The sequence below is a fragment of the Lolium rigidum genome, chromosome 7 (assembly GCF_022539505.1).
Source record: "Lolium rigidum isolate FL_2022 chromosome 7, APGP_CSIRO_Lrig_0.1, whole genome shotgun sequence".
NCBI lineage: Eukaryota > Viridiplantae > Streptophyta > Magnoliopsida > Poales > Poaceae > Lolium > Lolium rigidum.
The window spans coordinates 157,906,687-157,924,593 of record NC_061514.1 but is presented as its reverse complement, the minus strand read 5'-3'; the positions used below and the strand labels follow the sequence as shown (position 1 = coordinate 157,924,593).

At 39.1% G+C, this 17,907-nt stretch overlaps 1 protein-coding gene across 1 annotated transcript; it reads left to right on the top strand.

Moving 5' to 3' along the window:
- The first annotated feature begins 624 nt into the window (after nt 1-624).
- On the top strand, nt 625-989 carry LOC124678935. Its single transcript, XM_047214787.1, has one exon. The coding sequence runs from the start codon at nt 625-627 to the stop codon at nt 832-834; it is 210 nt and encodes a 69-aa protein (XP_047070743.1). The 3' UTR covers nt 835-989.
- The last annotated feature ends 16,918 nt before the right edge of the window (nt 990-17,907 follow it).

Sequence of the window (17,907 nt, the reverse complement as noted above, 5' to 3'; positions counted from 1 at the left end):
TGAACCCGTATACTGGCGGTTATTTTTCGGTTTTGGCCCTTTTATGGGCTCTGTTAGAGATGCTCTAACATATCAATATATACCAGAGAATTTTTGTATATCTATTTAACATTTTTAAATATATTTAAAATACATTTCAAAAGAAAGCTGCATATGCACCTGCAGAAGCACCCTTGCTGACTGACCGTTCGTTTTTCCTTCTCCTGTGGCGTGGGATGGAGACACTGGGGAGTGCGAGCGAGACGCTCCTTCTGGTTCCTTCCGTCCGCTCCCACGCCACGCAACCCGCAGCGAAGGGTTTCCTCAACGAGAACGGAACGTATTCTTTCCTTCTCCAGATGCACCACGAGCACATTCCTACCACGCCAATGACGTATGGGCCCCCTATCGCTTCCCATCTGCCCCACGTGTCATGTGCATATCAGCTGCAACCCACCATTGGGAGCTGAGTTGGAGCCCACCCGCACGCTTCCGTCCACCCTGCTCACCAGCTGGGGTACAAATTAATGCGTGTCCTTTCCCCTGCTTCAGTCCACTGCGCTCCCAGAGAGTTCCAGCAAAATCCGATCCAGAATCTGTTGGAAATTTGGGGACTTTGATAAGAGAGATCAGCGACGAGGGGAAATGGCGGACTGGGGCCCGGTGATCGTGGCGACGGTGCTCTTCGTGCTGCTCACGCCGGGGCTGCTCTGCACGCTGCCGGGCCGCGGCCGGGTGGCGGAGTTCGGCAGCATGCACACCAGCGGCCTCTCCATCCTCATCCACGCCGTCCTCTACTTCGCGCTCGTCACCATCTTCCTCATCGCCATCGGCGTCCACGTCTACGCTGGCTAGGCGCCTAGCGCACCCACCAACACCAGCATCGATCCACTGATTCCAGCTCTTCCCCCACTTGGATCTAGCGCTAAGATCTGGCTGATTGTTGGGCTATGTACGGTCTTTGCTTGTGAACTTTCAGTAACCGGGCTGTAAAGATCCGAGATGCTGCATATGTTGTGTTGTCTAAACTCGTGCGTAAGGCTCGTGCCAACGCGGGCGTTAGAGTGGGCGGTACCGCCCGCCGGAGACGAGAGCGGGGCGATAGTGAGGCGAGACGGTACGCTGGCTAGCATCGATCGACTGATTCCAGCTCTTCCCCACTTGCATCTAGCTCAAGATCTGGCTGATTGTTGGGCTATGTACGGTCTTTGCTTCTTGTAAACTTTCAGTAATCGGGCTGTAAAGATCCGAGATGCTGCATATGTTGTGTTGTCTGAACTCGTGCGTAACAGGTGTTTCAATTGTGAAACAATCTCTTGTCCTCGACTATTTATTGATTTTTCGAAAAATCCACCAGTCTATTGATAATTTTTAAGTGTAATGAAAAAACTCTAAACCTAAAACCAATTACACGTAGATTCTTGGAACAGCTGATATACATCGAGCGCGGTCGATTTGCATCATGTTTTTTAGCGCGATCCATTGATAATTTATTTATTTATTTTTATGAAAAATTTACCGATCTACTGATAATTATTAAGTGTAGTAAAAAAGCTTTAAAAGTAAAATTAATATGTAGTAATTTTTTTTGATCACTTAGCAAAAACTATAAATTTTAGAGGAATCCAAATACATGTCGCCATCCTCAAAGTGAGCAAATTTTGTTATAGTAGAATTTGTTGTAGTACATGGATGTGAAATCACACCCTGTGGTAAGGTTCAAAGGACCAACGCATAATAACCATTGCCATTAATCATAGATTAAACAAGATGACTTGCAACCAAACCAACAAACACGAATATCGATAACCATTGCCACTGCACATGCCTTATTTTTCTAATAATACTCTAAAAAGTATAAGATGCAGATACCCTTCATTATGAATTCAACAATATTAACTTTATATTATAATTGATAACATTTTTCATAAACCTAGACATTTTTTACATTTTTTGAATTTAATTAAAATTTATACGTCTTATTTTGGGAAACAGAGAGGAGCTTTGAGAAAATATAATAAAAGCCATTTACTCCCTTTGTCCCAATTTATGTTGGGCATAATTCCAAATTTTGTAAAGTTTAATCAATTATTATTTATTAAAATACACGAACTTCCATAATATGAAACTAATATTATTAGAATCGCGGCGAAATATAGTTTCATATTATATACATGATGTATCATAGATAATAATAACTTTTGCTATATACTAGGTTAAATTTTGCATGGTTCAACTTGGACTAAAACTTATAGGCAACATATTATGAGAATGAGGGAGTACTAGGGGTCACTTGTGTTTTAATGCTACTAATGAAAACCTTAGGCTGGTCATAGTGCATAGTATCATATACTAGTATCATGCATATGATACTTGTCTATGATATTATCTCTATAGTGGGTGGTATTATAGAGTAGTATCATAAACTTCTAAATTTATTGTTTTGTAGAATCCCAATGTAAATCTATGTACATGATCTATTTGACATGTACTTTTCTCGTAACGTGCGCTATGATACAGTATCCACTTATGTTACTCTAACATTATCTCTCATCCTTAATTACATGTCACATCATCATTTTTGTGGGCCTAGTATATATGATACTATCTATGATACTAGCACTATGGCTAGCCTACTTCTAGAATGTGTTTGGTTACGGAATCAAGCGGAATGTAATGGAACAGTTCTACTCCTGGAGCCATTTCATGTGTTTGGTTGTAGAAAAGGGACGGAACGAACTGGTTCCTAAAAAGGGAATATATTCCTACTATTCAGAATGCACTACTTCCATCGAATCAATGAATCTAGTGGAACCGCTCGCTAACCATCACCTAGTCGAGCAGCTGCGATTGAGGCCACAGGAACCAGCGACGGCGAGAATCTGGCAAGGCAGTGACAACAAGAGTACGCTAAGGAGGTGGGGTCTATCAAGCACGCAGGTGGGGCAGCGGGGATTAGAGGCTTCGACAACGGCTCGCAATGGCGGTGGCGGCACGAACACGTGGCAGTGGCAGAAAATCGATCACGACGACGGCGGTAGTCCGTCGCGGTGGCGGCAGGGATCCTACGGCTGGTCCCTGTCTACCTAAGTTTTACAACACTAAATAGATTAGAGGAGCTGAAGTTTGTCATTTTTTTGTAATTTTACTTGTGAGCACGTGTGAGATAATCTCACCATTGGTATAAAAGAGCCGAGTTCAACCCAATTTTAGACATTTCATTCCACTTATTTTGTCCCAATCAAACGCAAAATGAAACCATTCCATTCTACCGTTTTTTCCAAACCAAACAGAACAACTGAACCGTTCCATTACCAGTGGAATGGAACCATGACATTCCATTGCATTACCATACACACCTAGTAGCATAGTGCATTATACTCCCTATATGATGCTTTGCATTGCAAGTGGCTTAAGTCGAACGTTGGAAGTGCTGTAAATTTGTTGTTCTGCAGTGGCACATGACTCTTTAATGACTCCAAATATACAATTAATTGAAAATATAATGTGAGTAACCAACACAAAATATCACACAAGTACACTAATAATGTTTGTTAAATTATCTAACAAGAGGTAATAAATAAATCTTCACATTTATCCACCATGAAGCTTGTGTAGATTTTCTTAGTTTATATGCAAACAACCTTATTCTCTCTCATGTTTTATTTATTGTCTCATCACAAATAGACCTACTACATAGAAAATTTAAGCAACAATTACAACACTACCACGAAGATGCCTTTATTTATTACTAAATGCACACATATGTTGCCATCGGTACGCAGTAGTTATCAGCCTTGCAACTATCGGCTAGATGAACTACCCAAAACTCGTGGTTACTCCACTAAAACCAATCGGGTGTACTTTACCTTCGGTGACGACTTTTGGGTAGTAGGGTCTAGAAAACTGAGACTAAATGCGGTGACCCAGCGTACCACTGCATGGTGTAGTACACAAGTCGTTGACATAACACAAGTGAAACACCGTTCCACCCATATTACATCCCTCGAGTGGTACAACGAAACATATGCGAGTCCAAGGTATGTCTATAGAAGTACACACGAACTGTTTACATAAGATCCACACAGCCTCCTACTTTACGGTGAGGTAAAACTTCAAATAAAGCTCCGGAAGAACGACTCGTAGTCTATCTTATTGCTAACTCCGAGTTCAAGAGCTACTTGGCTTGCTATAGAAATCTAGCTACTTAGGTGCTAGGATTAGGGAAAGGTTCCCTTCTATTACTAGTCTAGGTTTCCATAATAATTGATGCGGAAGTTGACTTCATTGACTTCTTTGATTGGATTCTTCATCTTGTTGCAGTTGACTCCTTTGTCTTCGAGTTCCACGGTAGTTTCTCCTTCGGTGCATTGCTCTAAGAAGGGGGTTCAAACGAGATAGAATGAGTACGAGCGTACTCAGCAAGTTCATATTAGGAAATAGGTGTATCATGCACTAGCTACAGCCATAGACCGAGAAAGTCATAGGCCAATGCAAGTTTTCATAAACATTTCTTCAAAAGGTTTATTTTATTCGAAAACTATGCCCGTCGGTCTTCACAGGTTGACTAGAACTTCGTGGAGTTCCTTTCTGCCCGCGTTCACGGTTCCCTTCCGGAACGGGGAGTGACGATCACAATTCTTGATACCCTGCTGAGAGGTGCGTTACTTTACCCCACAAGAGATCTTAACCATGTTGCCGGCCGAGAGTATGTCCCCGTCCACACTTCCTTTGGTGTGAGGCCCGAGTATAAGATCCAAGCCAATCACCTGCCTTCTCCGCGACCACCGCAAACCCACCCTTTTGTCCGACCGTACACCTCCAGTAGACTTCCCCGATAATACGGCTTTACTCATGGTGTACTCCGGACAATCCCTCATAGATGGTAGAGATTAACATCACTAATGGATGGGGATTTAAAAGGATATCCCAACCTATTGCGGCAGTGCCTCCAACACCCCACCGTCTCTACCATCCGTTGGCGTGCAGAAGGGAAAAGATACAGCTGACTTCCCCAGAGCCATTATAGATCTTATGGATAACGCGATATGTACGGCGCTAGAATCACTGGACGGCATTGGTAATTAATCCTAGGGTGATATAACCCATTGCAATGGAACCTCCACCATATCAACACATACCATGGTTCCATTGCCCACCACATAGTCATATTCATAATTGTAAAATAATATTTGCTTTTAAATGCATGAGTGATAAGTATAGTACTTTGCATATAGTTTGATAAAAATAATCAAATGACATGAGCAAGCGATGAACTTGCCTTTCTTGACTGCAAGATTATGCGAGCAAAAGCTTCGATACATGATAACTCCAAATGCTGAAATACCATCATCGTCCGGTAAGGACAATGTTTAAAGAACTGGCAAAGATGCTATAATGCATAATATGAGATGCAATCGTCCCGAGCGTAACCTAACCTCAATGATTTAGGATGTATGAGTTGTAAAGATTTCTTTAGGTTGGTTGCACTTTTAGAATGGTTCTCAAACAAGGTTATTATTAGGGTTTGGTTATATTAGCATCAAAATCAAGTGATATAAGACATCATAACAATCATACACATAAAGAATAGTAGTGGAATAATATGTGAAGAACAGTTGTCAATTTTAAGTTCTACAGGACATGGTTGATGATTACTGATATTATACTTCAAAAGAATAACTTTTGAAGAACATGTTGTTTAAGAAATATTGAGTATTTCAAAGAAGGATTAGGGTTTCTAAGGTTTGATTGGTATTTGTACTTCAAAAGAATAACTCGTTGAAGAACAGAGTTAATTAAGAACATGAACTATTATATATAGGTGTTATGGCTTTCTAGGGTTTACTATTGAATTCATTTAGTTCTTGGATAGGAACTAGTTGGGTTTTTAACTTGGAATGGATTTCTATATAGCAAGTATTGGTAGGTTTATTGCTATGGTTTCTTCTAAGCATTATATCAAAGGATGGTTATTTAAGATGGTTCTATAAATTAGCTATTAGGGTTTACTATGGTTTCACAATTGCTTTACTAAATAATCTCTAATTGTTTCTAAGCTAAGTGGTTTATCATTTCCTAAGTAAGGTTTAGTTGGATAGGAACATGTGATGTGATTTGCTACACAAGGTTGGTATTAGGGTTTATCATCATGGTTTAACTAGGGTTTGATGGTTGAGGTTGATCCTAATGGTGTGGTATATAGGATTGGTGATCAATGGTGCTAATATGTGGTAGCAAGCTAGGGTTTATACCTAGGTGATACTAGTGAATCATATAGGTTTTAATTAAGAATAGGAACATGAAATGATAATCTCATGTGACTTGGTTTATGCTAATGGATCATAAGCATGCATTCATTGGTTTCTTACTAGGGTTCTATAGGTATAGATGAACCTCACATGATCACATGTGATAAGCAACTAGGGTTTTAGAGTTACTACTAAAGTGTAAATATCACATGGGTTAAATCCTTAGGGTTTTAGGTTTGCAACTACTATGGATGAACACATGAAATAATGAGATCAATGTCTTACTTAAATTAAACTTAGGGTTTCTAAATTATGGCACAACTCCTAAAATGATAATTGGTAATAGAGTTGTGGTTACTAATTACTTTGATTCAAATTAATAATGGTTTAACATTTTATTAATCTCCACAAGATTTAATAATTAGGGTAATTCTTATTTAGGTTTAATTAAGAATCAGGGTTTAATAATTTTTATTAGGGTTTAAAATAATCAACTTGTTAACTAAAGATGTTTAAGTAAATAAGTTTTGATTTACCAAAATAATATTGGCTTATAATCTTTTCTTGAGGTTTTACTATTTAAAGAAAATAGTAAATGGTAATTTGCAAATTAGGGTTTATGAATTACCACTAATAATTAAGTAAATGTAAATATGATAAATAAAATTGATCTTAACATTTTACTTAGTTACTGAATAGTTAAAATTTAATTTTGAAACTTCACTAATTATTGAATTCAAATTGTCTTTTAAGTAATTGAAATGGCATAATTAATAAGGTTTAAAAATAAGTGAAATTTTATTTTGACACACATTTTTGTTTTATATTTTATTTGAATAGATTTTATTTTTGTGAGCATTTTGATATATTATTCATATTTTTCCGAGTTGAAATGAAATTTCTATGATTTTGCAAAGTTTCAGTGATTTTCTGGAATTTGAAATAAACAAAAATACTAAGTGTACCGGTTCGTTACCTAGCTCTAGAGACAGACAGGTGGGACCTGCATCCAGGTCACCTGCCACGGGGCAACGACCAAGTCAAAGGTCTCCCGGTCCCACGGCCACGTCACTCTCTCGCCGACGGCTTGACGCCGGCGAGCAGTAGAGGACGGCGCCGCCGTTTTAATGCCCCCAGGACGGCCTAGTGATATATTTCGAATCTCCTCGACTCGCTGAAGCTGCTGGTGGCGATGGATTTGCCAGGGGATCACCGGAGCTATCACCGGCGAGAGGTGCTGCGGTGGTGGCTCCGGCGAGAAATCAAATCGGACGCTATGATGGATTCTAGAACAAAATGAAAGGCTCCAGAGATGCGTATTCTCACCCTGAGGTTGATGGTGTGCTCGATGGCGACGATTGGTGACGGTGGCGAGTCCTATTTTGCGGATTCCGGCGAGCCACCGTGAAAGGGAACGAGTCGAATCGCTCGACTGAGAACTCCTCTGCTTAATTCCTTCCGCCAGGATGTTCCTTGAGGTGACGCGCGTCTCCTGGGCTACTCTACCGACGCTAGGGTGGCCCCAGACGACGGTTTCGTCTCCGACTCCGGCGGCAGAAACTGATCGTGGACGATGGTTAGGAGGAGCTAGAGAGAGATTGGAAGGATAGGAATGAACAAGGATGTCACGGTGCTCCTCTGGTTGTATTTATAGCCCCCGTCGAGGTCAGAACCGTCACTTCACCGGCGGCGACGACGGAGATGTGACGGTGACGGTGACGTACAGTTCGGACGTGAATCTTAACCCTTTTGGATAGGCTCGGACACGGTGAAGCTTGGAGGTGCCTCTGAGATGGTCTCTGGCGTCCGGGATCGTCCCTATCCGCAGCGACGACGTGGCTGGGACGCGCCTGTGCGTTGTCGATGCTGAGGAAGAAGACGAGAGGGGCGACTCTCTTCGCACGATTTCTAAAGCAATCCAAACGGTAAGTGGTTTTGGGCTGGGCTGATACTGGGCTTGGTGGACGTGGTGGTGATGTGCTGCTGCGGTGCTGCTCGGCCTGCCAGGTAAGTTTCCCTCCATTTTCTTTTTCAAATTTCTGTTTTCTTTTTCTGTTTTTATTTACTGGTTTTAACTTGATTTGAATTATGTGTTGTTTTGCAGATTCTAAAATATGTTAATATCAGAACAATTTGATAATGCTACCTACTGTATTATTTTGTTTATAAACAATCACTTTATAATTGATTAATTTGGGGTTCTTATGAGACACAATTCAAATTTTCAAATAGATATGATTTTAGGGTTTATCTCAATTACTTTGCTAATTTAAGGAATTAAACATGTTTTAATTGATTTGAAATTTAGAACATGTGCATGGTGAACACATTCTATTTTTCTAGTGCTTAACCATAGTGATCATTCACATATAATTTAATTATGGCTAGGGTTTAACAAATGGTAAAGGAAATGGAATTGGTTCATGATTTTATGTGAATGATAGTTCTCAAGGTTTGAGAAAATGGTTGATTAAACTCTATAATTACTAATCTTGCTTAGCAACTTCTAGCTTGGATTATACTTGTGATCCATGATACACAAGGTAGGGCATATCATTTTATGTGAAGTGGATCCTATGTGAAAGGGTTTAGGGTTTTGCATACTCTTCATTAAATTTCAATATAAGTAGGCATGAGGATTGGTCTGGGTTAACTACTAGTGATATGCTTATTATTTTATGTGATAAATGAGATCTAATAATCATATGGTTTAACTTATGATCTAAATCTACAAGGTATAATCATGCATTAGACAAGATCCACTCATTCCTCACTAATCCCTCCTTATTATTCCTCTCATCACACTCATCCTAGATTTTTAGGGTTTATAATTAATACCAAGTTGTGATGATTATGGAATTGGTTTCCTAAGATATTGCTATTGGAATAGGGTTCTCACCTCCAAGATCAAATATTGACTTGAACAACTAGGATTAGTACTTTTCTAATATTCTTGTATGAACATGGATATGGTGAGTATTATAACTTCTCTCACTTCTCAATGTCTTGGAATATCCTAAGGTCCTACTCAAGAGATGATGATATGATCCTCTAAATATATGGTTTACCTAGGAATTCTACCTTGGTATCTTCTGTAGCTTGTTCTTTAGAAAATCTGATAAACCTGCATCTTGTGGTATGCCTCCACCTCCTAGCTTCTTCATCTTAATCCTAGCTAATGTATGGAGTGGCTCTATGTGTGTGTTTCCTTGCATCATGCTACAAGATGACTAAATGGATGGAGGGTGTGGCTCTATTTATAGGCTTGGGCAAGCTCTAGTATCATGACACATAGGTGGGTGACTCTTGTTTTGGTGGGATGAGTAAGGTGCTTGGTTGTCATGCCCTCATCCATAGCAATCCTTTGAGCATGAGGTGGCATAACTTGGAAAGCAAGTCATGTAGATATTTTCCTCCTATGTGGCAAGATCATTATCCTCTCATATGATTTATTTTTGGATAGCCAAGTGGCATTTGTTACTAAATATCTTGTGGATGGTTTTATTATTGTGGATGAGTCACTATATCATATTGGATTGGATTTATATTATAATATTGATCAAAAGATCAAGGTTGAGGGTTATTTCTCACATTTGGATAGTTGGTGTTTGATTTCACCAAGGCATGATCATATGAGTTTCAAAATACTCATAGTTAGTTTTATTCAAATAGTTTGAACTATAACTTGTAATGTAAATGGATTTAGTTTTATGATATTCCATATATTTAATAAGTTATGATTTACATAAGAATGTGTGGCTTTTAAGCACTTTAGACCCTGTGGTTTACCTTATTTATAGGTGAATTATATTACACACAAAAGTAGTTGCTAACTTTTAAGTGTTAATAAGTTAGGGTTTGATTCTTAAAGAATGTGTTGTTGTAAATCTAATTCCATTTGATCTAATCCATAGATCAAATCATCTCTACCCAAAATAAAGTTTTAGCAAAGATCACGGTGGAGTTTATAACGCTTGACTTGATGATCTACTTCAATTCCAGACAAGTCAAGTGAAACTTCGATTCTTGTGGTAAGTTTTATTTGAAGCGCGAAAATTCCCGGATTTTCTATGCATGAATGCAATGCACACTTTGGTGTTCTCTCATTTTATTGCCTCTAAACCTGGGATATTACAGCCTCTCCCCCTTAAACTGAACTTCGTCCCGAAGTTCAAACGCTCTCATGTTTCGGAATGTTGAAATGTCTTGAACATATCACCATCCTTCAACTTCATGGTGATCACACTAGATATAATTGGATATATCCCTTGTCCAGATCCTTCCTGGAGTCTTCTGATGTCTGGCATTGCTACTCTTTTAAATTCTAAGATTTCTTCCAACATTCTAAGCTTCTAGGCTTACTCTCCAAAGATTCTTGGATTAGGACATCTTATTGTGTTAATGGACTTTACTAATGGTTGTGGTGACATCTTCCTATTTGGGTACTCAAAGCTTGGTTCTACCAGCTGCGGTAATCCAGCTGCGGTGTAATATGGCACTACGATTTACCAGCTGCGATACTCAAACCTTAATTTTAAAAGATTTATTTAAGGTAGGGTATTGTTTTCCCTTACTACCATAACGAAAGTAATGGTACTTAGTAAGATATTTACAATAGGCATGGTCCTGGTTGTTTAGTCCTACGAATGGATTAGACTCATTTAGTCCATCCAATCATGGCTTCTAGTTTATGCTAGTTATCCTCCTTTTGGTTTCTTTAGGTTCCATGAAAGGAATCTTTCTAATAATCATTAGTTTTGGTATAGTCAAACCCTTCGATCTTTTGTTTTCTTAGGCTTTGATTGTCCTCCGATATCTTCTTCATCCAACTTCATTTTCTAAAACTTACTTAAGTTCTCTTGGTTTTGAGTAATTACAATTACCCACTTAAGTTAAGGTCTAACCCTTACTTCTTCGAGATATAAACCTCGGCTTCTGGTCTGACAATCTCCTGAGAGTACTTTTATATGGGTACTTCCCAACAACCTTATAAAAATAAGATCGGACTTCCTCTCAGTTCAGACCTTTTTCTCCATCTATCACACTACCAATAATATCTTAATACTTCTTCTTCAGCCTTCCTCTCCCCCTTGGAGTTTACTAATGATCTTCAAACTTCCTTTCTTCTAATCATTAAACTCCAAGGTTAGAAGTTTAGTCTTGGTCTAACTTGTAGTTTGTACTTTTCTAGAGTCTCACGAAGAATTCTTTGTGGTGTATCCACTCAGTTGTGGGTATCCATTATGAATTCTCCGACTAAATATTTACCAACTACAAGATACCAGCTGTGAAATACTAGCTGTGGAATCCCCCTTTCTTTTAGGGTAAAGAAATGTTCAGGCTGTGGGTTATCTGGTACCAGCTGCAGACTACCTAGTACCAGATGTGGCTTATTGGATACCAGCTGTGGCCATGTTATGGTTCTAGTCAATATCTACCTACCAGTTGTGGCTACTTACATAGTTTTAGTTAAGATATACTTCACCTCACATGCTTTCTCTTCATGGTTATCCTATATCAGTTGCGGTCTTATTATACCAGCTACGACTTCACTTGTCTATTTTCCTTCTTCCAGGGTTTGTTTTACAAGAAAACCACTTGTTGACACTATGAAAATAGTATTATAAGTGACTTCACTTGCATTCCCTTCTTCCAGAATGAATATGGCTCCACTTCTTCTGCTCCATATTCACTATTTTCCTCACTTTCATGATACTTCCATGTTGAAGTACTCCTTGATTAAGGATAAAAGTGAGTTTTGATTGGTCCTTCCTTCGGAGTATTGTGGTTACTTCCCACAACTTTACTTCCTTCTTCAAGTGAACCTTCATCTTATCTTCAAAATCTTCGAATTCGTCACTTCCTCACACGAATACCTTTACCCTCTAGACCTATAACATCAAGTAAGAGCTTGATATTGCAACATGCATTTGCATATCAAAGTCAAACTTCATGTATGGATCTAGTCAATCAATGAAGATTCAAGAAAATCCAAGAAAATCTAGCTTTGTGTTTATAATAGTATAATACACATCCTTATATGCCTGAATATAATAGTTGGGTAAGACATCCCTAAACATCAGGATCAGATGTGTAGTATATAACACCACATAAGATAGGTTTAGGTTGTGATACTTAGCACAATACGTGAATTTTTACTAGTGGTCTCAACATTTATCTTAATTGCACATTTGCAATAAGACGAACTTGAAACAAAGTAGCCTGGGATAGTTGAAGTTAACCTAGTTTTCTTTGGAAGTACTAACACAATAGTATACCATATATATGTGCGATTGAGGACTACTTCCTATAATACAATTAGTTCTAACATGTCTACTCTAAACACATGATTGTTTAGAATATACCACCTATAACTCCCGGATTTCTCTATGTGATATGCTTTAAATAAGCCTTCTTTAAATTAAGGACTATGGTTCTAGAATACTTGAGTACGGTTATTAGGATTTTAAGGCCTAAGCTTTCGAACTATTCCTTAAATCCTACTCCTCATCATACTTCTGTTAACGTACTTATGATGTTCTACTCCCTCACATCATGATTCTCAAGTGAATCATATATGATTACCAACTCTACCATGAAAAGTAGACTTATATGACTCCTATCACTCTTCCTTACCTCCTATGATTGACTCATCATAGGTATATACTCCCTCATATTACTTATCTACATTACTTAACATCAGTCATTTGACATTTTAAATGACTCTTACTTAACCATAATATGTCTTGGTATACATCTTCCAATAGGATATCTTCCTTATGGTTGTATCCTCTCTTTGGACTACCATGTATTGTATACCAATTGTGGTCTACTACCACACATTATCTTAAGCTTCAATGGTGTTCTAATTATTTGGAATGAAGCAAGATAACTAACTAACTTCACTTAAGAAAATAGATAAGAAATATTGACTCAAGTGTGTCAGGATTATTCTCAAGTGAATACCCATCTCAAGTCAAAAGAATAGTTGGTTTGGCTAAGACAACTTCCTATAGACACTACCAAACCTATAGGTCTCCACTAAAACCAATCGGGTGTACTTTACCTTCGGTGACGACTTTTGGGTAGTAGGGTCTACAAAACTGAGACTAAATGCGGTGACCCAGCGTACCACTGCATGGTGTAGTACACAAGTCGTTGACATAACACAAGTGAAACACCGTTCCACCCATATTACATCCCTCAGAGTGGTACAACAGAAACATATGCGAGTCCAAGGTATGTCTATAGAAGTACACACGAACTGTTTACATAAGATCCACACAGCCTCCTACTTTACGGTGAGGTAAAACTTCAAATAAAGCTCCGGAAGAACGACTCGTAGTCTATCTTATTGCTAACTCCAGTTCAAGAGCTACTTGGCTTGCTATAGAAATCTAGCTACTTAGGTGCTAGGATTAGGGAAAGGTTCCCTTCTATTACTAGTCTAGGTTTCCATAATAATTGATGCGGAAGTTGACTCCATTGACTTCTTTGATTGGATTCTTCATCTTGTTGCAGTTGACTCCTTTGTCTTCGAGTTCCACGGTAGTTTCTCCTTCGGTGCATTGCTCTAAGAAGGGGGTTCAAACGAGATAGAATGAGTACGAGCGTACTCAGCAAGTTCATATTAGGAAATAGGTGTATCATGCACTAGCTACAGCCATAGACCGGAAAGTCATAGGCCAATGCAAGTTTTCATAAACATTTCTTCAAAAGGTTTATTTTATTCTGAAAACTATGCCCGTCGGTCTTCAAAGGTTGACTAGAACTTCGTGGAGTTCCTTTCTGCCGCGTTCGCAGTTCCCTTCCCGGAACAGGGAGTGACGAGTCACAATTCTTGATACCCTCTGCGGAGGTGCGTTACTTTACCCCACAAGAGATCTTAACCATGTTGCCGGCCGAGAGTATGTCCCCGTCCACACTTCCTTTGGTGTGAGGGCCCAGTATAAGATCCAAGCCAATCACTGCCTTCTCCGCGACCCTGCAAACCCACCCTTTTGTCCGACCGTACACCTCCAGTAGACTTCCCCCGATAATACGGCTTTACTCATGGTGTACTCCGGACAATCCCTCATAGATGGTAGAGATTAACATCACTAATGGATGGGGATTTAAAAGGATATCCCAACCTATTGCGGCGGTGCCTCCAACACCCCACCGTCTCTACCATCCGTTGGCGTGCGAAGGGAAAAGATACGGCTGACTTCCCCGAGCCATTATAGATCTTATGGATAACGCGATATGTACGGCGCTAGAATCACTGGACGGCATTGGTAATTAATCCTAGGGTGATATAACCCATTGCAATGGAACCTCCACCATATCAACACATACCATGGTTCCATTGCCCACCACATAGTCATATTCATAATTGTAAAATAATTTTTGCTTTTCAATGCATGAGTGATAAGTATAGTACTTTGCATATAGTTTGATAAAAATAATCAAATGACATGAGCAAGCGATGAACTTGCCTTTCTTGACTGCAAGATTATGCAGGCAAAAGCTTCGATACATGATAACTCCAAATGCTGAAATACCATCATCGTCCGGTAAGGACAATGTTTAAAGAACTGGCAAAGATGCTATAATGCATAATATGAGATGCAATCGTCCCGAGCGTAACCTAACCTCAATGATTTAGGATGTATGAGTTGTAAAGATTTCTTTAGGTTGGTTGCACTTTTAGAATGGTTCTCAAACAAGGTTCTTATTAGGGTTTGGTTATATTAGCATCAAAATCAAGTGATATAAGACATCATAACAATCATACACATAAAGAATAGTAGTGGAATAATATGTGAAGAACAGTTGTCAATTTTAAGTTCTACGGGACATGGTTGATGATTACTGATATTATACTTCAAAAGAATAACTTTTGAAGAACATGTTGTTTAAGAAATATTGAGTATTTCAAAGAAGGATTAGGGTTTCTAAGGTTTGATTGGTATTTGTACTTCAAAAGAATAAGCTGTTGAAGAACAGGTTAATTAAGAACATGAACTATTATATATAGGTGTTATGGCTTTCTAGGGTTTACTATTGAATTCATTTAGTTCTTGGATAGGAACTAGTTGGGTTTTTAACTTGGAATGGATTTCTATATAGCAAGTATTGGTAGGTTTATTGCTATGGTTTCTTCTAAGCATTATATCAAAGGATGGTTATTTAAGATGGTTCTATAAATTAGCTATTAGGGTTTACTATGGTTTCACAATTGCTTTACTAAATAATCTCTAATTGTTTCTAAGCTAAGTGGTTTATCATTTCCTAAGTAAGGTTTAGTTGGATAGGAACATGTGATGTGATTTGCTACACAAGGTTGGTATTAGGGTTTATCATCATGGTTTAACTAGGGTTTGATGGTTGAGGTTGATCCTAATGGTGTGGTATATAGGATTGGTGATCAATGGTGCTAATATGTGGTAGCAAGCTAGGGTTTATACCTAGGTGATACTAGTGAATCATATAGGTTTTAATTAAGAATAGGAACATGAAATGATAATCTCATGTGACTTGGTTTATGCTAATGGATCATAAGCATGCATTCATTGGTTTCTTACTAGGGTTCTATAGGTATAGATGAACCTCACATGATCACATGTGATAAGCAACTAGGGTTTTAGAGTTACTACTAAAGTGTAAATATCACATGGGTTAAATCCTTAGGGTTTTAGGTTTGCAACTACTATGGATGAACACATGAAATAATGAGATCAATGTCTTACTTAAATTAAACTTAGGGTTTCTAAATTATGGCACAACTCCTAAAATGATAATTGGTAATAGAGTTGTGGTTACTAATTACTTTGAGTCAAATTAATAATGGTTTAACATTTTATTAATCTCCACAAGATTTAATAATTAGGGTAATTCTTATTTAGGTTTAATTAAGAATCAGGGTTTAATAATTGTTATTAGGGTTTAAAATAATCAACTTGTTAACTAAAGATGTTTAAGTAAATAAGTTTTGATTTACCAAAATAATATTGGCTTATAATCTTTTCTTGAGGTTTTACTATTTAAAGAAAATAGTAAATGGTAATTTGCAAATTAGGGTTTATGAATTACCACTAATAATTAAGTAAATGTAAATATGATAAATAAAATTGATCTTAACATTTTACTTAGTTACTGAATAGTTAAAATTTAATTTTGAAACTTCACTAATTATTGAATTCAAATTGTCTTTTAAGTAATTGAAATGGCATAATTAATAAGGTTTAAAAATAAGTGAAATTTTATTTTGACACACATTTTTGTTTAATATTTTATTTGAATAGAGTTTATTTTTGTGAGCATTTTGATATATTATTCATATTTTTCCGAGTTGAAATGAAATTTCTATGATTTTGCAAAGTTTCAGTGATTTTCTGGAATTTGAAATAAACAAAAATACTAAGTGTACCGGTTCGTTACCTAGCTCTAGAGACAGACAGGTGGGACCTGCATCCAGGTCACCTGCCACGGGGCAACGACCAAGTCAAAGGTCTCCCGGTCCCACGGCCACGTCACTCTCTCGCCGACGGCTTGACGCCGGCGAGCAGTAGAGGACGGCGCCGCCGTTTTAATGCCCCCAGGACGGCCTAGTGATATATTTCGAATCTCCTCGACTCGGCGAAGGCTGCTCGGTGGCGATGGATTTGCCGAGGGATCACCGGAGCTATCACCGGCGAGAGGTCTTTGCGGCGGTGGCTCCGGCGAGAAATCAAATCGGACGCTATGATGGATTCTAGAACAAAATGAAAGGCTCCGGAGATGCGTATTCTCACCACGAGGTTGATGGTGTGCTCGATGGCGACGATTGGTGACGGTGGCGAGTCCTATTTTGCGGATTCCGGCGAGCCACCGTGAAAGGGAACGAGTCGAATCGCTCGGCCGAGAACTCCTCGCGCAATTCCTTCCGCCGGGATGTTCCTTGAGGTGACGCGCGTCTCCTGGGCTACTCTACCGACGCTAGGGTGGCCCCAGACGACGGTTTCGTCTCCGACTCCGGCGGCAGAAACTGATCGTGGACGATGGTTAGGAGGAGCTAGAGAGAGATTGGAAGGATAGGAATGAACAAGGATGTCACGATGCTCCTCTGGTTGTATTTATAGCCCCCGTCGAGGTCAGAACCGTCACTTCACCGGCGGCGACGACGGAGATGCGACGGTGACGGTGACGTACAGTTCGGGCGCGAATCTTAACCCTTTTGGATAGGCTCGGACGCGGTGAAGCTTGGAGGTGCCTCTGAGATGGTCTCTGGCGTCCGGGATCGTCCCTATCCGCAGCGACGACGTGGATGGGACGCGCCTGTGCGTTGTCGATGCTGAGGAAGAAGACGAGAGGGGCGACTCTCTTCGCACGATTTCTAAAGCAATCCAAACGGTAAGTGGTTTTGGGCTGGGCTGATACTTGGGCTTGGTGGACGTGGTGGTGATGGGCTCGCTGCGGTGCTTGCTCGGCTCGCCAGGTAAGTTTCCCTCCATTTTCTTTTTCAAATTTCTGTTTTCTTTTTCTGTTTTTATTTATCGGTTTTAACTTGATTTGAATTATGTGTTGTTTTGCAGATTCTAAAATATGTTAATATCAGAACAATTTGATAATGCTACCTACTTGTATTATTTTGTTTATAAACAATCACTTTATAATTGATTAATTTGGGGTTCTTATGAGACACAATTCAAATTTT